The 20,138-nt window shown below is 44.2% G+C and overlaps 1 protein-coding gene across 1 annotated transcript in view; it reads left to right on the top strand.

Moving 5' to 3' along the window:
* Positions 1 to 20,138, top strand: part of LOC106563992 (glutamate receptor ionotropic, NMDA 2A) — a 428,098-nt gene that overhangs the window by 12,576 nt on the left and 395,384 nt on the right. The window contains exons 3-4 of the mRNA XM_045690511.1: positions 9,902 to 10,141; positions 13,121 to 13,279. Coding sequence (XP_045546467.1) covers positions 9,902 to 10,141; positions 13,121 to 13,279 — 399 coding nt within the window. The remainder of the gene's footprint in view (positions 1 to 9,901; positions 10,142 to 13,120; positions 13,280 to 20,138) is intronic.

Genomic DNA, 20,138 nt, shown 5'->3' on the forward strand with positions numbered 1-20,138 from the left:
GATACAGTCTACTGTAGAGGGAGTCAGACAGACAGAGGAGAGAAAGGTTTAGAGGGATACAGTCTACTGGGTTATGTAGAGGAGTCAGACAGACAGAGGAGAGAAAGGTTTAGAGGGATACAGTCTACTGTAGAGGGAGTCAGACAGACAGGGGAGAGAAAGGTTTAGAGGGATACAGTCTACTGTTGTAGAGGGAGTCAGACAGACAGGGGAGAGAAAGGTTTAGAGGGATACAGTCTACTGTAGAGGGAGTCAGACAGACAGAGGAGAGAAAGGTTTAGAGGGATACAGTCTACTGTAGAGGGAGTCAGACAGACAGAGGAGAGAAAGGTTTAGAGGGATACAGTCTACTGTAGAGGGAGTCAGACAGACAGAGGAGAGAAAGGTTTAGAGGGATACAGTCTACTGTAGAGGGAGTCAGACAGACAGAGGAGAGAAAGCTTTAGAGGGATACAGTCTACTGTAGAGGGAGTCAGACAGACAGAGGAGAGAAAGGTTTAGAGGGATACAGTCTACTGGGTTACTGTAGAGGGAGTCAGACAGACAGAGGAGAGAAAGGTTTAGAGGGATACAGTCTACTGTAGAGGGAGTCAGACAGACAGAGGAGAGAAAGGTTTAGAGGGATACAGTCTACTGTAGAGGGAGTCAGACAGACAGAGGAGAGAAAGGTTTAGAGGGATACAGTCTACTGTAGAGGGAGTCAGACAGACAGAGGAGAGAAAGGTTTAGAGGGATACAGTCTACTGTAGAGGGAGTCAGACAGACAGAGGAGAGAAAGGTTTAGAGGGATACAGTCTACTGTAGAGGGAGTCAGACAGACAGGGGAGAGAAAGGTTTAGAGGGATACAGTCTACTGTAGAGGGAGTCAGACAGACAGGGGAGAGAAAGGTTTAGAGGGATACAGTCTACTGTAGAGGGAGTCAGACAGACAGGGGAGAGAAAGGTTTAGAGGGATACAGTCTACTGGGTTACTGTAGAGGGAGTCAGACAGACAGGGGAGAGAAAGGTTTAGAGGGATACAGTCTACTGTAGAGGGAGTCAGACAGACAGGGGAGAGAAAGGTTTAGAGGGATACAGTCTACTGTAGAGGGAGTCAGACAGACAGGGGAGAGAAAGGTTTAGAGGGATACAGTCTACTGTAGAGGGAGTCAGACAGACAGAGGAGAGAAAGGTTTAGAGGGATACAGTCTACTGTAGAGGGAGTCAGACAGACAGAGGAGAGAAAGGTTTAGAGGGATACAGTCTACTGTAGAGGGAGTCAGACAGACAGAGGAGAGAAAGGTTTAGAGGGATACAGTCTACTGTAGAGGGAGTCAGACAGACAGAGGAGAGAAAGGTTTAGAGGGATACAGTCTACTGGTAGAGGGAGTCAGACAGACAGAGGAGAGAAAGGTTTAGAGGGATACAGTCTACTGTAGAGGGAGTCAGACAGACAGAGGAGAGAAAGGTTTAGAGGGATACAGTCTACTGTAGAGGGAGTCAGACAGACAGAGGAGAGAAAGGTTTAGAGGGATACAGTCTACTGTAGAGGGAGTCAGACAGACAGAGGAGAGAAAGGTTTAGAGGGATACAGTCTACTGTAGAGGGAGTCAGACAGACAGAGGAGAGAAAGGTTTAGAGGGATACAGTCTACTGTAGAGGGAGTCAGACAGACAGAGGAGAGAAAGGTTTAGAGGGATACAGTCTACTGTAGAGGGAGTCAGACAGACAGAGGAGAGAAAGGTTTAGAGGGATACAGTCTACTGGGTTACTGTAGAGGGAGTCAGACAGACAGAGGAGAGAAAGGTTTAGAGGGATACAGTCTACTGTAGAGGGAGTCAGACAGACAGAGGAGAGAAAGGTTTAGAGGGATACAGTCTACTGTAGAGGGAGTCAGACAGACAGAGGAGAGAAAGGTTTAGAGGGATACAGTCTACTGTAGAGGGAGTCAGACAGACAGAGGAGAGAAAGGTTTAGAGGGATACAGTCTACTGTAGAGGGAGTCAGACAGACAGAGGAGAGAAAGGTTTAGAGGGATACAGTCTACTGTAGAGGGAGTCAGACAGACAGAGGAGAGAAAGGTTTAGAGGGATACAGTCTACTGTAGAGGGAGTCAGACAGACAGGGGAGAGAAAGGTTTAGAGGGATACAGTCTACTGGGTCTGTAGAGGGAGTCAGACAGACAGAGGAGAGAAAGGTTTAGAGGGATACAGTCTACTGTAGAGGGAGTCAGACAGACAGGGGAGAGAAAGGTTTAGAGGGATACAGTCTACTGTAGAGGGAGTCAGACAGACAGGGGAGAGAAAGGTTTAGAGGGATACAGTCTACTGTAGAGGGAGTCAGACAGACAGGGGAGAGAAAGGTTTAGAGGGATACAGTCTACTGTAGAGGGAGTCAGACAGACAGAGGAGAGAAAGGTTTAGAGGGATACAGTCTACTGTAGAGGGAGTCAGACAGACAGAGGAGAGAAAGGTTTAGAGGGATACAGTCTACTGTAGAGGGAGTCAGACAGACAGAGGAGAGAAAGGTTTAGAGGGATACAGTCTACTGTAGAGGGAGTCAGACAGACAGAGGAGAGAAAGGTTTAGAGGGATACAGTCTACTGTAGAGGGAGTCAGACAGACAGAGGAGAGAAAGGTTTAGAGGGATACAGTCTACTGTAGAGGGAGTCAGACAGACAGAGGAGAGAAAGGTTTAGAGGGATACAGTCTACTGTAGAGGGAGTCAGACAGACAGAGGAGAGAAAGGTTTAGAGGGATACAGTCTACTGTTTAGAGGGAGTCAGACAGACAGAGGAGAGAAAGGTTTAGAGGGATACAGTCTACTGTAGAGGGAGTCAGACAGACAGGGGAGAGAAAGGTTTAGAGGGATACAGTCTACTGTAGAGGGAGTCAGACAGACAGAGGAGAGAAAGGTTTAGAGGGATACAGTCTACTGTAGAGGGAGTCAGACAGACAGAGGAGAGAAAGGTTTAGAGGGATACAGTCTACTGTAGAGGGAGTCAGACAGACAGAGGAGAGAAAGGTTTAGAGGGATACAGTCTACTGTAGAGGGAGTCAGACAGACAGAGGAGAGAAAGGTTTAGAGGGATACAGTCTACTGTAGAGGGAGTCAGACAGACAGAGGAGAGAAAGGTTTAGAGGGATACAGTCTACTGTAGAGGGAGTCAGACAGACAGAGGAGAGAAAGGTTTAGAGGGATACAGTCTACTGGTTCTGTAGAGGGAGTCAGACAGACAGGGGAGAGAAAGGTTTAGAGGGATACAGTCTACTGTAGAGGGAGTCAGACAGACAGAGGAGAGAAAGGTTTAGAGGGATACAGTCTACTGTAGAGGGAGTCAGACAGACAGAGGAGAGAAAGGTTTAGAGGGATACAGTCTACTGTTTAGAGGGAGTCAGACAGACAGAGGAGAGAAAGGTTTAGAGGGATACAGTCTACTGTAGAGGGAGTCAGACAGACAGGGGAGAGAAAGGTTTAGAGGGATACAGTCTACTGTAGAGGGAGTCAGACAGACAGGGGAGAGAAAGGTTTAGAGGGATACAGTCTACTGTAGAGGGAGTCAGACAGACAGAGGAGAGAAAGGTTTAGAGGGATACAGTCTACTGACTAGAGGGAGTCAGACAGACAGAGGAGAGAAAGGTTTAGAGGGATACAGTCTACTGTAGAGGGAGTCAGACAGACAGAGGAGAGAAAGGTTTAGAGGGATACAGTCTACTGTAGAGGGAGTCAGACAGACAGAGGAGAGAAAGGTTTAGAGGGATACAGTCTACTGTAGAGGGAGTCAGACAGACAGGGGAGAGAAAGGTTTAGAGGGATACAGTCTACTGTAGAGGGAGTCAGACAGACAGAGGAGAGAAAGGTTTAGAGGGATACAGTCTACTGTAGAGGGAGTCAGACAGACAGGGGAGAGAAAGGTTTAGAGGGATACAGTCTACTGTAGAGGGAGTCAGACAGACAGAGGAGAGAAAGGTTTAGAGGGATACAGTCTACTGTAGAGGGAGTCAGACAGACAGGGGAGAGAAAGGTTTAGAGGGATACAGTCTACTGTAGAGGGAGTCAGACAGACAGAGGAGAGAAAGGTTTAGAGGGATACAGTCTACTGGTAGAGGGAGTCAGACAGACAGGGGAGAGAAAGGTTTAGAGGGATACAGTCTACTGTATGGAGGGAGTCAGACAGACAGGGAGAGAAAGGTTTAGAGGGATACAGTCTACTGTAGAGGGAGTCAGACAGACAGAGGAGAGAAAGGTTTAGAGGGATACAGTCTACTGTAGAGGGAGTCAGACAGACAGGGGAGAGAAAGGTTTAGAGGGATACAGTCTACTGTAGAGGGAGTCAGACAGACAGGGAGAGAAAGGTTTAGAGGGATACAGTCTACTGTAGAGGGAGTCAGACAGACAGGGGAGAGAAAGGTTTAGAGGGATACAGTCTACTGTAGAGGGAGTCAGACAGACAGGGAGAGAAAGGTTTAGAGGGATACAGTCTACTGTAGAGGGAGTCAGACAGACAGAGGAGAGAAAGGTTTAGAGGGATACAGTCTACTGTAGAGGGAGTCAGACAGACAGAGGAGAGAAAGGTTTAGAGGGATACAGTCTACTGTAGAGGGAGTCAGACAGACAGGGGAGAGAAAGGTTTAGAGGGATACAGTCTACTGTAGAGGGAGTCAGACAGACAGAGGAGAGAAAGGTTTAGAGGGATACAGTCTACTGTAGAGGGAGTCAGACAGACAGGGGAGAGAAAGGTTTAGAGGGATACAGTCTACTGTAGAGGGAGTCAGACAGACAGAGGAGAGAAAGGTTTAGAGGGATACAGTCTCTACTGTAGAGGGAGTCAGACAGACAGGGGAGAGAAAGGTTTAGAGGGATACAGTCTACTGTAGAGGGAGTCAGACAGACAGGGAGAGAAAGGTTTAGAGGGATACAGTCTACTGGGTTAGAGGGAGTCAGACAGACAGAGGAGAGAAAGGTTTAGAGGGATACAGTCTACTGTAGAGGGAGTCAGACAGACAGGGAGAGAAAGGTTTAGAGGGATACAGTCTACTGTAGAGGGAGTCAGACAGACAGAGGAGAGAAAGGTTTAGAGGGATACAGTCTACTGTAGAGGGAGTCAGACAGACAGAGGAGAGAAAGGTTTAGAGGGATACAGTCTACTGTAGAGGGAGTCAGACAGACAGAGGAGAGAAAGGTTTAGAGGGATACAGTCTACTGTAGAGGGAGTCAGACAGACAGGGGAGAGAAAGGTTTAGAGGGATACAGTCTACTGTAGAGGGAGTCAGACAGACAGGGGAGAGAAAGGTTTAGAGGGATACAGTCTACTGTAGAGGGAGTCAGACAGACAGGGAGAGAAAGGTTTAGAGGGATACAGTCTACTGTAGAGGGAGTCAGACAGACAGGGGAGAGAAAGGTTTAGAGGGATACAGTCTACTGTAGAGGGAGTCAGACAGACAGGGGAGAGAAAGGTTTAGAGGGATACAGTCTACTGTAGAGGGAGTCAGACAGACAGGGGAGAGAAAGGTTTAGAGGGATACAGTCTACTGTAGAGGGAGTCAGACAGACAGGGGAGAGAAAGGTTTAGAGGGATACAGTCTACTGTAGAGGGAGTCAGACAGACAGGGGAGAGAAAGGTTTAGAGGGATACAGTCTACTGTAGAGGGAGTCAGACAGACAGGGGAGAGAAAGGTTTAGAGGGATACAGTCTACTGGTTCTAGAGGGAGTCAGACAGACAGGGGAGAGAAAGGTTTAGAGGGATACAGTCTACTGTAGAGGGAGTCAGACAGACAGGGGAGAGAAAGGTTTAGAGGGATACAGTCTACTGTAGAGGGAGTCAGACAGACAGGGGAGAGAAAGGTTTAGAGGGATACAGTCTACTGTAGAGGGAGTCAGACAGACAGGGGAGAGAAAGGTTTAGAGGGATACAGTCTACTGTAGAGGGAGTCAGACAGACAGGGGAGAGAAAGGTTTAGAGGGATACAGTCTACTGTAGAGGGAGTCAGACAGACAGAGGAGAGAAAGGTTTAGAGGGATACAGTCTACTGTAGAGGGAGTCAGACAGACAGAGGAGAGAAAGGTTTAGAGGGATACAGTCTACTGTAGAGGGAGTCAGACAGACAGAGGAGAGAAAGGTTTAGAGGGATACAGTCTACTGTAGAGGGAGTCAGACAGACAGAGGAGAGAAAGGTTTAGAGGGATACAGTCTACTGTAGAGGGAGTCAGACAGACAGAGGAGAGAAAGGTTTAGAGGGATACAGTCTACTGTAGAGGGAGTCAGACAGACAGGGGAGAGAAAGGTTTAGAGGGATACAGTCTACTGTAGAGGGAGTCAGACAGACAGGGGAGAGAAAGGTTTAGAGGGATACAGTCTACTGTAGAGGGAGTCAGACAGACAGAGGAGAGAAAGGTTTAGAGGGATACAGTCTACTGTAGAGGGAGTCAGACAGACAGAGGAGAGAAAGGTTTAGAGGGATACAGTCTACTGTAGAGGGAGTCAGACAGACAGGGAGAGAAAGGTTTAGAGGGATACAGTCTACTGTAGAGGGAGTCAGACAGACAGAGGAGAGAAAGGTTTAGAGGGATACAGTCTACTGTAGAGGGAGTCAGACAGACAGAGGAGAGAAAGGTTTAGAGGGATACAGTCTACTGTAGAGGGAGTCAGACAGACAGAGGAGAGAAAGGTTTAGAGGGATACAGTCTACTGTAGAGGGAGTCAGACAGACAGAGGAGAGAAAGGTTTAGAGGGATACAGTCTACTGTAGAGGGAGTCAGACAGACAGAGGAGAGAAAGGTTTAGAGGGATACAGTCTACTGTAGAGGGAGTCAGACAGACAGAGGAGAGAAAGGTTTAGAGGGATACAGTCTACTGTAGAGGGAGTCAGACAGACAGAGGAGAGAAAGGTTTAGAGGGATACAGTCTACTGTAGAGGGAGTCAGACAGACAGAGGAGAGAAAGGTTTAGAGGGATACAGTCTACTGTAGAGGGAGTCAGACAGACAGGGGAGAGAAAGGTTTAGAGGGATACAGTCTACTGTAGAGGGAGTCAGACAGACAGAGGAGAGAAAGGTTTAGAGGGATACAGTCTACTGTAGAGGGAGTCAGACAGACAGGGGAGAGAAAGGTTTAGAGGGATACAGTCTACTGGGTTACTGTAGAGGGAGTCAGACAGACAGAGGAGAGAAAGGTTTAGAGGGATACAGTCTACTGTAGAGGGAGTCAGACAGACAGAGGAGAGAAAGGTTTAGAGGGATACAGTCTACTGTAGAGGGAGTCAGACAGACAGGGGAGAGAAAGGTTTAGAGGGATACAGTCTACTGTAGAGGGAGTCAGACAGACAGAGGAGAGAAAGGTTTAGAGGGATACAGTCTACTGTAGAGGGAGTCAGACAGACAGAGGAGAGAAAGGTTTAGAGGGATACAGTCTACTGTAGAGGGAGTCAGACAGACAGGGAGAGAAAGGTTTAGAGGGATACAGTCTACTGTAGAGGGAGTCAGACAGACAGAGGAGAGAAAGGTTTAGAGGGATACAGTCTACTGTAGAGGGAGTCAGACAGACAGGGGAGAGAAAGGTTTAGAGGGATACAGTCTACTGTAGAGGGAGTCAGACAGACAGGGGAGAGAAAGGTTTAGAGGGATACAGTCTACTGTAGAGGGAGTCAGACAGACAGGGGAGAGAAAGGTTTAGAGGGATACAGTCTACTGGTTGTAGAGGGAGTCAGACAGACAGAGGAGAGAAAGGTTTAGAGGGATACAGTCTACTGTAGAGGGAGTCAGACAGACAGAGGAGAGAAAGGTTTAGAGGGATACAGTCTACTGTAGAGGGAGTCAGACAGACAGGGGAGAGAAAGGTTTAGAGGGATACAGTCTACTGTAGAGGGAGTCAGACAGACAGAGGAGAGAAAGGTTTAGAGGGATACAGTCTACTGTAGAGGGAGTCAGACAGACAGAGGAGAGAAAGGTTTAGAGGGATACAGTCTACTGTAGAGGGAGTCAGACAGACAGGGGAGAGAAAGGTTTAGAGGGATACAGTCTACTGTAGAGGGAGTCAGACAGACAGGGGAGAGAAAGGTTTAGAGGGATACAGTCTACTGTAGAGGGAGTCAGACAGACAGAGGAGAGAAAGGTTTAGAGGGATACAGTCTACTGTAGAGGGAGTCAGACAGACAGGGGAGAGAAAGGTTTAGAGGGATACAGTCTACTGTAGAGGGAGTCAGACAGACAGGGGAGAGAAAGGTTTAGAGGGATACAGTCTACTGTAGAGGGAGTCAGACAGACAGGGGAGAGAAAGGTTTAGAGGGATACAGTCTACTGTAGAGGGAGTCAGACAGACAGGGGAGAGAAAGGTTTAGAGGGATACAGTCTACTGTAGAGGGAGTCAGACAGACAGAGGAGAGAAAGGTTTAGAGGGATACAGTCTACTGTAGAGGGAGTCCGACAGAGGAGAGAAAGGTTTAGAGGGATACAGTCTACTGTTGAGGGAGTCAGACAGACAGGGGAGAGAAAGGTTTAGAGGGATACAGTCTACTGGGTTACTGTAGAGGGAGTCAGACAGACAGAGGAGAGAAAGGTTTAGAGGGATACAGTCTACTGTAGAGGGAGTCAGACAGACAGGGGAGAGAAAGGTTTAGAGGGATACAGTCTACTGTAGAGGGAGTCAGACAGACAGAGGAGAGAAAGGTTTAGAGGGATACAGTCTACTGTAGAGGGAGTCAGACAGACAGGGGAGAGAAAGGTTTAGAGGGATACAGTCTACTGTAGAGGGAGTCAGACAGACAGAGGAGAGAAAGGTTTAGAGGGATACAGTCTACTGTAGAGGGAGTCAGACAGACAGGGGAGAGAAAGGTTTAGAGGGATACAGTCTACTGTAGAGGGAGTCAGACAGACAGAGGAGAGAAAGGTTTAGAGGGATACAGTCTACTGTAGAGGGAGTCAGACAGACAGAGGAGAGAAAGGTTTAGAGGGATACAGTCTACTGGGTTACTGTAGAGGGAGTCAGACAGACAGGGGAGAGAAAGGTTTAGAGGGATACAGTCTACTGTAGAGGGAGTCAGACAGACAGGGGAGAGAAAGGTTTAGAGGGATACAGTCTACTGTAGAGGGAGTCAGACAGACAGAGGAGAGAAAGGTTTAGAGGGATACAGTCTACTGTAGAGGGAGTCAGACAGACAGAGGAGAGAAAGGTAGAGTGGGAGCATGAGAGAGAGAGAGAGAGCATGGAGCCAGGCTCCATCAATCAAATACCTACCTCACTGAGCCAGCCTTGATCAATCAATGACCTACCTACCTCACTGAGCCAGCCTTGATCAATCAATGACCTACCTACCTCACTGAGCCAGCCTTGATCAATCAATGACTTATTTACCATCTCCAATCATCAAGCTACTATTGATTAGGAGGGATGACCTATCGCATGACACATACTCGTGTGTGTGTGTGTGTGTGTGTGTGTGTGTGTGTGTGTGTGTGTTTACGGCCAGTCAGTGGGAGCAAGTTGTTGCTCTGTCCAAGGTCACTGCTGACTGGAATCTGAAATCTGATCTGTAACTGTGTGTTCTACAGGGTTCAAGTGGAATCTGAAATCTGATCTGTAACTGTGTGTTCTACAGGGTTCCAGTGGAATCTGAAATCTGATCAGTAACTGTGTGTTCTACAGGGTTCAAGTGGAATCTGAAATCTGATCAGTAACTGTGTGTTCTACAGGGTTCCAGTGGAATCTGAAATCTGATCAGTAACTGTGTGTTCTACAGGGTTCCAGTGGAATCTGAAATCTGATCAGTAACTGTGTGTTCTACAGGGTTCCAGTGGAATCTGAAATCTGATCAGTAACTGTGTGTTCTACAGGGTTCCAGTGGAATCTGAAATCTGATCAGTAACTGTGTGTTCTACAGGGTTCCAGTGGAATCTGAAATCTGATCAGTAACTGTGTGTTCTACAGGGTTCCAGTATGGGCCGTTTGGGCTGGGTCCTCCTCACCCTCCCAGCCCTGCTTTCCCAGATCAGTGTACCAGCAGCGGCCCAGAAGCCACCTGGGCTAAGTGTGGGGGTGATCTTGAGTCAGACGCGGCCAATCAGTGACCAGGATATAATCCCGGTGAGGCGGAACGACGACCCTGTGGAGCTGACTGTCACCACCCTGAGAATCAACCAGACAGACCCCAAGACTGTCATCACACAGGTAGGTAGGGGAGAGGGTTCTGTAGGTTAAAAACCAGAATGTTGGGCAGGTGGACTTGCATGTGGGATAACTTTAATTACCTGTGTATAACACCTACCTGTGTGTATAACACCTACCTGTATATAACACCTACCTGTATATATAACCTACCTGTGTATAACTCCTACCTGTGTGTATAAAACCTACCTGTATATAACACCTACCTGTGTATAACACCTACTTGTGTGTATAACACCTACCTGTATATAACAACTACCTGTGTGTATACTCCCTACCTGTATATAACACCTATCTGTATATAATACCTACCTGTATATAACACCTACCTGTGTATAACTCCTACCTGTATATAACACCTACCTGTATCTAATACCTACCTGTATAAAACCCCTACCTGTATATAACACCTACCTGTGTATAACTCCTACCTGTGTGTATAACACCTACCTGTGTGTATAACTACTACCTGTGTGTATAACATCTACCTGTATATAGCACCTACCTGTATTTAACACCTACCTGTATTTAACACCTACCTGTGTATATATCACCTACCTGTGTGTATAATACCTAACTGTGTGTATAACACCTACCTGTGTATAACACGTACCTGTGTATAACACCTAACTGTGTGTATAACACCTAACTGTGTGTATAACACCTACCTGAATATAACACCTACCTGTGTATAACACCTACCTGTGTATAAAACCTACCTGAGTATAACACCTACCTGTATATAACACCTACCTGTGTATAACACCTACCTGAGTATAACACCTACCTGTATATAATACCTACCTGTGTATAACCACTACCTGTATATAACATCTACCTGTGTATAACACCTACCTGTGTATAACACCTACCTGCGTATAACACCTACCTGCATTAACACCTACCTGTATCGAACACCTACCTGTATATAACATCTACCTGTGTATAACCCCTACCTGTGTAACCCACCTATCTGTGTGTATAACACCTACCTGTGTATAACACCTACCTGTATATAACACCTACCTGTATATAACACCTACCTGTGTATAACGCCTACCTGTATATAACACCTACCTGTATATAACACCTACCTGTATATAATACCTACCTGTATATAACACCTACCTGTATATAACACCTACCTGTGTATAACGCCTACCTGTATATAACACCTACCTGTATATAACACCTACCTGTATATAATACCTACCTGTATATAACACCTACCTGTATATATCACCAACCTGTGTATATTACCTACCTATGTATAACACCTACCTGCGTGTAACACCAACCTGTGTGTATAACTCTTACCTGTGTGCATCACACCTACCTGTATATAACATCTACCTGCGTATAACACCTACCTGTGTGTATAACTCCTACCTGTGTGTATAACATCTACCTGTATATAGCACCTACCTGTATTTAACACCTACCTGTGTATAACACCTACCTGTGTGTATAATACCTACCTGTAAATAACACCTACCTGTGTATAAACCTACCTGTGTATAATACCTACCTGCGTATAACACCTACCTGTGTGTATAACTCCTACCTGTGTATTATACCTACCTGTGTATCCCCCCTACCTGTGTATAACACCTACCTGTATATAGCACCTACCGGTATATATCACCTACCTGTGTATAATACCCACCTGTGTGTATACCACCTACCTGTATCTAACATCTACCTGTATATAACACCTACCTGTATATGCCACCTACCTGTGTATAACGCCTACCTGTGTGTATAACACCTACCTGTGTTTAACACCTACCTGTGTGTATAATACCTACCTGTATATAACACCTACCTGTGTATAACACCTACCTGTGTGTATAATACCTACCTGTATATAATACCTACCTGTGTATTATACCTACCTGTGTGTATAATACCTACCTGTATATAATACCTACCTGTGTATAACACCTGCCTGTGTGTATAATACCTACCTGTATATAATACCTACCTGTATATAACACTTACCTGTGTATAACGCCTACCTGTGTGTATAACACCTACCTGCGTATAACACCTACCTGTGTTTTACACCTACCTGTGTGTATAACATCTACCTGTATATAAGATCTACCTGTGTATAACACCTACCTGTATTAACATCTACCTGTGTGTATAACAACTACCCGTGTATAATACCTACCTGTGTGTATAACACCTACCTGTATATAACCACTACCTGTGTATAACACCTACCTGTATATAACATCTACCTGTGTGTATAACAACTACCCGTGTATAATATCTACCTGTGTGTATACCACCTACCTGTATATAACACCTACCTGTGTATAACACCTACCTGTATATAACATCTACGTGTGTGTATAACACCTACCTGTGTATAACACCTACCTGTATTTAACACCTACCTGTATATATCATCTAGCCGTATATAACACCTACCTGTGTGTATAACACCTACATGTGTATAACACCTACCTGTATATAACATCTAGCCGTATATAATACCTACCTGTGTGTATAACACCTACCTGCATATAATACCTACCCGTATATAACACCTACCTGTGTGTATAACACCTACCTGTATAAAATACCTACCCGTATATAATACCTACCTGTGTTTAACACCTTCCTGTATATAACATCTACCTGTGTATAACACCTACCTGTATATAATACCTACCCGTATATAACACCTACCTGTGTTTAACACCTACCTGTATTTAACACCTACTTCTGTGTATTACACCTACCTGTATATACACCTACCTGTATATAACACTGACCTGTGTGTATAACACCTACCTGTATATAACACCTACCTGTGTGTTTAACACCTACCTGTATTTAACACCTACTTCTGTGTATTTACCTACCTGTATATACACCTACCTGTATATAACACCTACCTGTGTGTATAACACCTACCTGTGTATAACACCTACCTGTGTGTATAACACCTACCTGTGTGTTTGATAACAGGTGTGTGAGCTGCTCCAGAAGAAGCCTCTCCATGGTCTTGTCTTCGCTGACGGGTCGGACCAGGAAGCTATCTCTCAGATCCTGGACTTCCTGTCCTCTCAAACATCACTTCCTGTCCTGGGGGTGTACGGGGGATCCTCCATGATCATGGCCGACAAGGTCAGAACACAGAGTTATACTTCCTCCTCATTACACTGGCTTCCTGTCTTCTCTGTTCTCTCTCTTCTCTACCTCTCTTTCAGTTTCTGCTCTTCATTTCTCTGTGTTATTTGCTCTTTTTTCTGTGTGGTTTACAAATGATTCTTGCTTAAAGTATACTACTTACTACTTAGAGCAAGTTGTAAGGTTAGTTATCTGAAGTAAGATGGTGAGAGTTAAACCTAATTAAGTTACCACCATTTTATGTATTCAGTGGTTATCTAGATCATATAGATGTCTTTATTCTCCGTTTGCGCTCCTCACTAGACACTGAAGTGAAGTAGTCGGAGAGGGTGAAAGAAAAATGGGGGAAGAAGCCTAGCTATAATGCTAATGGCAGCTCACAGTAAAATGGTGGAAGTAGCCTAGCTATAATGCTAATGGTAGCTCAAAGTAAAATGGTGGAAGTAGCCTAGCTATAATGCAAGTGGTAGCTCACAGTAAAATGGTGGAAGTAGCCTAACTATAATGCTAATTGGTAGCTCAAATTAAATGGTGGAAGTAGCCTAGCTATAATGCTAATGGTAGCTCATAGTAAAATGGTGGAAGTAGCCTAGCTATAATGCTAATGGTAGCTCAAAGTAAAATGGTGGAAGTAGCCTAGCTATAATGCAAGTGGTAGCTCACAGTAAAATGGTGGAAGTAGCCTAACTATAATGCTAATTGGTAGCTCAAATTAAAATGGTGGAAGTAGCCTAGCTATAATGCTAATGGTAGCTCATAGTAAAATGGTGGAAGTAGCCTAGCTATAATGCTAATGGTAACTCAAATTAAAATGGTGGAAGTAGCCTAGCTATAATGCTAATGGGAGCTCAAATTAAAATGGTGGAAGTAGCCTAGATATAATGCTAATGGTATATCAAAGTAAAATGGTGGAAGTTGCTTAGCTATAATGCAAATGGTAGCTCATAGTAAAATGGTGGAAAAAGCCTAGCTATAATGCTAATGGCAGCTCAAAGTTAAATGGTGGAAGTAGCCTAGCTATAATGCTAATATAGCTCAAAGTAAAATGGTGTGTTGTGTCTTGACTATCATTAATGTGTTTGACTGTTATTTAATGAAATAATTACATATCAGGTTCAATTATTACGCGATTAAATCAATCATATAACAATTAATTAAGTAGTAATCTGGGGCACCACGGTAAAAGTTATTTAACGTGTTACCGTTTCCTGACTAAACTCTAAAGATATAAATATATCTTACATTAGTGACAGTCAATTCATTAATTCTTATTTACCTCGAGTCTCATTCTGGATGTCAAAAAATTCTAGGATATCTGCACAAACCCTAACATAAATGATGAATCAGCGATATACACATTGATTTAATAATTTATTTACTAACTAACTAAATAATCACACAGAATTACATAAACACAAAAAAACAGGATAGCTTACACATTGATTACTGCACAATGTAATGAAAAGTACCCTAGTGGACTAAACCGATATGACGGCTTGTTACACAAAATGGTGGATTCGAAAGAGCGGGAAAGGGAGAGACAAAGGATTTCCACTATCGTACATACAGCTGATAACTACGCTCATGGAAATGCGAATACTTTGCACATGAACGGCTGCTCATTCGAATGAATTGCAATGTACATATTTACGTGTGTATGTCTTTGCTGTCTCTCTGTTGTAAAATACTTGATTCATCTACGGGGAGTAATTCTACAGAAAGTCTCTGGTTGTCCACCAGAGGTCACCATGTCCTTTGTATCTTCTTGATTTTCGGAATGTCTGTGAGAATGGATCCTCCAGAGTTCTACCCCGCATTGTTCAGCGGGCTCTGTTCATTAGAATAGAGGTATCTATAGTGGTGAGAGGAAATTGTTCTTTGTCTTCTCGTCTTCGGGCCGAGTTTACTAGACTAAAGTACTTAAACAGCTGCAGACTGAATGTTCCTGTGTAGTCTTCTCCTTCTTCTTCTTCTTCTTCGAGAGATTTCAACCATTCTGTACCTTTCAGCTCACACTGTCGGTCATGCTGGTCTAATGTAGAGCTAGAACCATTTTACACATCCGTAGCAACCCGGCAATGTACTGGTCTCTAGAGAATTAAATTCCTACCATTTCAACGCTCAGCTACGCTCCACGTTTTTCTAGTCTCATAGAGTCTAACCATTCGTGACGTCCGGTTCAACACCGTCCGCCTGCTTGGTCTGATATGTTAATTCTTCACGAGGGGTTTTATGCACTCTGGCAAAAGGGGAGTTCCATGACGCCGACATAATGTCTGTGCTCATGTGGGTGTGGTCACTGACTGGTTAAGACTTTATATGAAAAACAATTCTCTCATTTAGAAGGCTAACATTACATCTTCTCACAAATAGTTTCAAATTTAATCATATAAGTTCCACAACATTTAGATGTGCCTCTGATAACTGGGACGCATACATTTGTAGAGGTACAGTTATTTAGTTGTACCGTCCTTCATGATATCACAAAACAACAACTGTTGGACATGGTTATTCTTTAAATACCCACGGACCATTCCCAATGTGTCACGGTTGTCGTAGGAATGAGCGGACCAAAGTGCAGCGTGTGTGTCGTTCCACATTTTATTTATACTGTGAAACTATGCAATACATAAATGAACTTGAATGACAAAAAAACAACAAACAGTGACGCAGAGGTGAAACAGACACCACTCAAAACGAATCTCCCACAAACATAGGTGGAAAAAGCCCCTACTTAAGTATGATCTCCAATTAGAGACAACGAGGACCAGCTGCCTCTAATTGGAGATCATCCCAAACAAAACCAACATAGAAATACAAAACATAGAAAAACACCCCCTGTCACGCCCTGGCCTACTCTACCATAGAAAATAACATCTTACTATGGTCAGGACGTGACACAATGTTTGGATCACAGAAATATTGTTTCATTATCCAGCCTTTTGATGTTGTAGTTTTGGCAAGAACAATATCTTTGTAACAAAAGGTTTCTTTCCCCTCCATCCTGCAGAGCCCAAAGGCAGAGTTTCTACAAGGTATTTACGACCGTCATAAAACGGCCAACTTCACCTCTCTCCCCCCTCTGCGGGAGAGAGAGAGAGAGTTGTAGCGTGGACTCACTGTAACTTGAATCCTTGATATCCTCACAGGAGAGTCATGACAGATCTTTCTCTCTCTGTTTGTGTTCCTCACTAAACACTGATGTGAGGTGGTTTGAGGGTGAAAGTAAAATGGTGGAGGTAGCGTAGCTACTCAAAGCTCAAATCCATCTGTCACATGCACAGAATACAACAGATGTAGACTTTACAGTTAAAATCTTTGGAAAATCTGCATTTTAAAAAGTCTAATAAATCCATGTAATATATCCTACACAATAATATCCTACACAATAAATCCATTATTTATTTTTAGACAGGTCTAAATAAACATGATATGAAGAAAATGTAGTCTATTTCAGAAGAACAGAATAATATACTCTGAGTTGTCCTTATGTTAGGCCCTGATCTGGCTATGCCATATGTTTGTGGGCTACACTTGTTCATTTAGCAGACAAGATTTGCTTAGAATTCAGTGACATTATTTCATATATTTTTATATTATTTTATTTGATAGTATTTTATATTACAATAATAAGACAGAACATAGCTGAATAAAATATAAAGGATATTTTCTCTAAACGATTTGAGGGAGTGATCACATGCAGCTATTCTGTGTTAAGCGGTTTACAAAGAAACTGTTAATTATGCAACTTTAGTGGTGATACAAACATTGAGCTATATGTTTTGATTTTTTTATACATTCTAAGGCTGCATGATGCGACTCTAATGAAGATTTGAAAAAAGTCGCATGAAAGGCCGGAGCTCTGCCTTGTTTTTTGCGCAGGCTGTACACACTTCATCAGTCTCTCATTCACAATTTGACAAGCACTTGATAATAGTCTCACCAGGCCTCGAATTTCACGGCGGCACCCCTTTGTGTTGCCGTAATGCCACCTAAAAAAATCCATGCCTTTTGCGACCAAAGTGGCCGTTGTGCCCTTGGGCTGAATATAATAATTACAATTCCCTACTTCCAGCTACCAATCGCCGTGCTCCGAAGCACCTCTCACTCACATCGCTCTCTCAGATATATAAATTCTTCTTAGCCAATGGCCGTCATGTGATCGGGTCCTTCTCACAGGCATTTCAGCTTAGAAGTAGGCTACAAGTGAAGACAGGCACATTGGTGATGCAACAATGCCTTCTTATCGATTTCCCGAGGTTCATATTGAAGATGTTAGAAGAACTGTCCACATTTACTTTTCATCAGCCAATCAGATGAGCAGGCCTAACGAACAGCAAAACCACTAGCCTATGTCAATCTACTATCCGCCATAGTACACAAGTTGACCTATTCTATTGGTCAACTTGTCCTTCTGTGCACAAAATAAATATTCCAAGCATTTTCTGGGACAGTTGTGGGATGCGATAGATCCCAAATTAATACAACCGCTAGCATCAAAAAACCTTTTAAAAGCAATTAGGCCGATCACAACGTTTAGCTTAAAATGTTGATAAACTATTAGGCTATTTCTTCACATTATAAGTGCACCAATGCGGACACGGCAGTTGGCTATAAGTGCAAATGTTCCAAAATGCAATCAATTAGCGGGACAACACTGTTCTCAACAGTGACCGCAAATGTTTTTTATTGATTTTTATTTCACCTTTATTTAACCAGGTAGGCTAGTTGAGAACAAGTTCTCATTTGCAACTGCGACCTGGTCAAGATAAAGCATAGCAGTTTGACACATACAACAACACAGAGTTACACATGGAATAAACAAACATACAGTCAATATTACAGTAAAAAAAAGGAAAACAAAAAGTCTATATACAGTGAGTGCAAATGAGGTAGGATAAGGGAGTTAAGGCAATAAATAGGCCATGGTGGCGAAGTAATTACAATATAGCAATTAAACACAGGAATGGTAGATGTGCAGAAGATGAATGTGCAAGTAGAGATACTGGGGTGCAAAGGAGCAAATACAGGAGCAAATACAGTATGGGGATGAGGTAGTTGGATGGGCTGTTTACAGATTGACTATGTACAGGTGCAGTGATCTGTGAGCTACTCTGACAGCTGGTACTTAAAGCTAGTGAGGGAGATATGAGTCTCCAGCTTCAGAGATTTTTGCAGTTCGTTCCAGTCATTGGCAGCAGAGAACTGGAAGGAAAGGCGGCCAAAGCATGAATTGGCTTTGGGGGTGACCAGAGAGATATACCTGCTGGAGCGCATGCTACGAGTGGGTGCTGTTATGGTGACCAGTGAGCTGAGATAAGGCAGGGCTTGACCAAGCAGAGACTTGTAGATGACCTGGAGCCAGTGGGTTTGGTGACGAGAGTCAAGCGAGGGCCAGCCAACGAGAGCGAACAGGTTGCAGTGGTGGGTAGTATATGGGGCTTTGGTGACAAAACGGATGGCACTGTGATAGACCGCATACAATTTGTTGAGTAGAGTGTTGGAGGCTATTTTATAAATGACATCGCCGAAGTCAAGGATCGGTAGGATGGTCAGTTTTACGAGGGTATGTTTGGCAGCATGAGTGAAGGATGCTTTGTTGCGAAATAGGAAGCCGATTCTAGATTTCATTTTGGATTGGAGATGCTTAATGTGAGTCTGGAAGGAGAGTTTACAGTCTAACCAGACACCTAGGTATTTGTAGTTATCCACATATTCTAAGTCAGAGCCGTCCAAAGTAGTGATGCTGGATGGGTGGTCAGCATGCATTTAGTTTTATTTGCATTTAAGAGCAGTTTGAGGCCACGGAAGGAGAGTTGTATGGCATTGAAGCTCGTCTGGAGGTTAGTTAACACAGTGTCCAACGAAGGGCCAGAAGTATACAGAATGGTGTCGTCTGCGTAGAGGTGGATCAGAGAATCACCAGCAGCAAGAGCGACATCATTGATGTATACAGAGAAGAGTGTCGGCCCAAGAATTGAACCCTGTGGCACCCCCATAGAGACTGCCAGAGGTCCGGACAACAGGCCCTCCGATTTGACACACTGAACTCTATCAGAGAAGTAGTTGGTAAACCAGGCGAGGCAATAATTTGAGAAACCAAGGTGGTTGAGTCTGCCAATAAGAATGTGGTGATTGACAGAGTCGAAAGCCTTGGCCAGGTCGATGAATACGGCTGCACAGTAATGTCTCTTATCGATGGCAGTTATGATATCATTTAGGACCTTGAGCGTGGCTGAGGTGCACCCATGACCAGCTCTGAAACCATATTGCATAGCGGAGAAGGTACAGTGAGATTTGAAATGATCGGTAATCTGTTTGTTAACTTGGCTTTCGAAGACCTTAGAAAGGTAGGGTAGGATAGATATAGGTCTGTAGCAGTTTGGGTCTAGAGTGTCTCCCCCTTTGAAGAGGGGGATGACCTCTGCAGCTTTCCAATCTTTGGGAATCTCAGACTATACGAAAGAGAGGTTGAACAGGCTAGTGATAGGGGTTGCAATAATTTTAGAAAGAGAGGGTCCAGATTGTCTAGCTCGACTGATTTTTAGGGGTCCAGATTTTGCAGCTCTTTCAGAACATCAGCTATCTAGATTTGGGTGAAGGAGAAATGGGAGAGACTTGGGCAAGTTGCTGTGGGGGGTGCAGGGCTGTTGGCCGGTGTTGGGGTAGCCAGGAGGAAAGCATGGCCAGCCGTAGAAAAATGCTTTTTGAAATTCTCAATTATGGTGGATTTATCGGTGGTGACAGTGTTTCCTAGTCTCAGTGCAGTGGGCAGCTGGGAGGAAGTGCTCTTATTCTCCATGGACTTTACAGTGTCCCAGAACTTTTTTGAGTTTGTGCTACAAGATGCAAATTT

Source organism: Salmo salar, chromosome ssa12, assembly GCF_905237065.1.
Source record: "Salmo salar chromosome ssa12, Ssal_v3.1, whole genome shotgun sequence".
Classification (NCBI taxonomy): domain Eukaryota; kingdom Metazoa; phylum Chordata; class Actinopteri; order Salmoniformes; family Salmonidae; genus Salmo; species Salmo salar.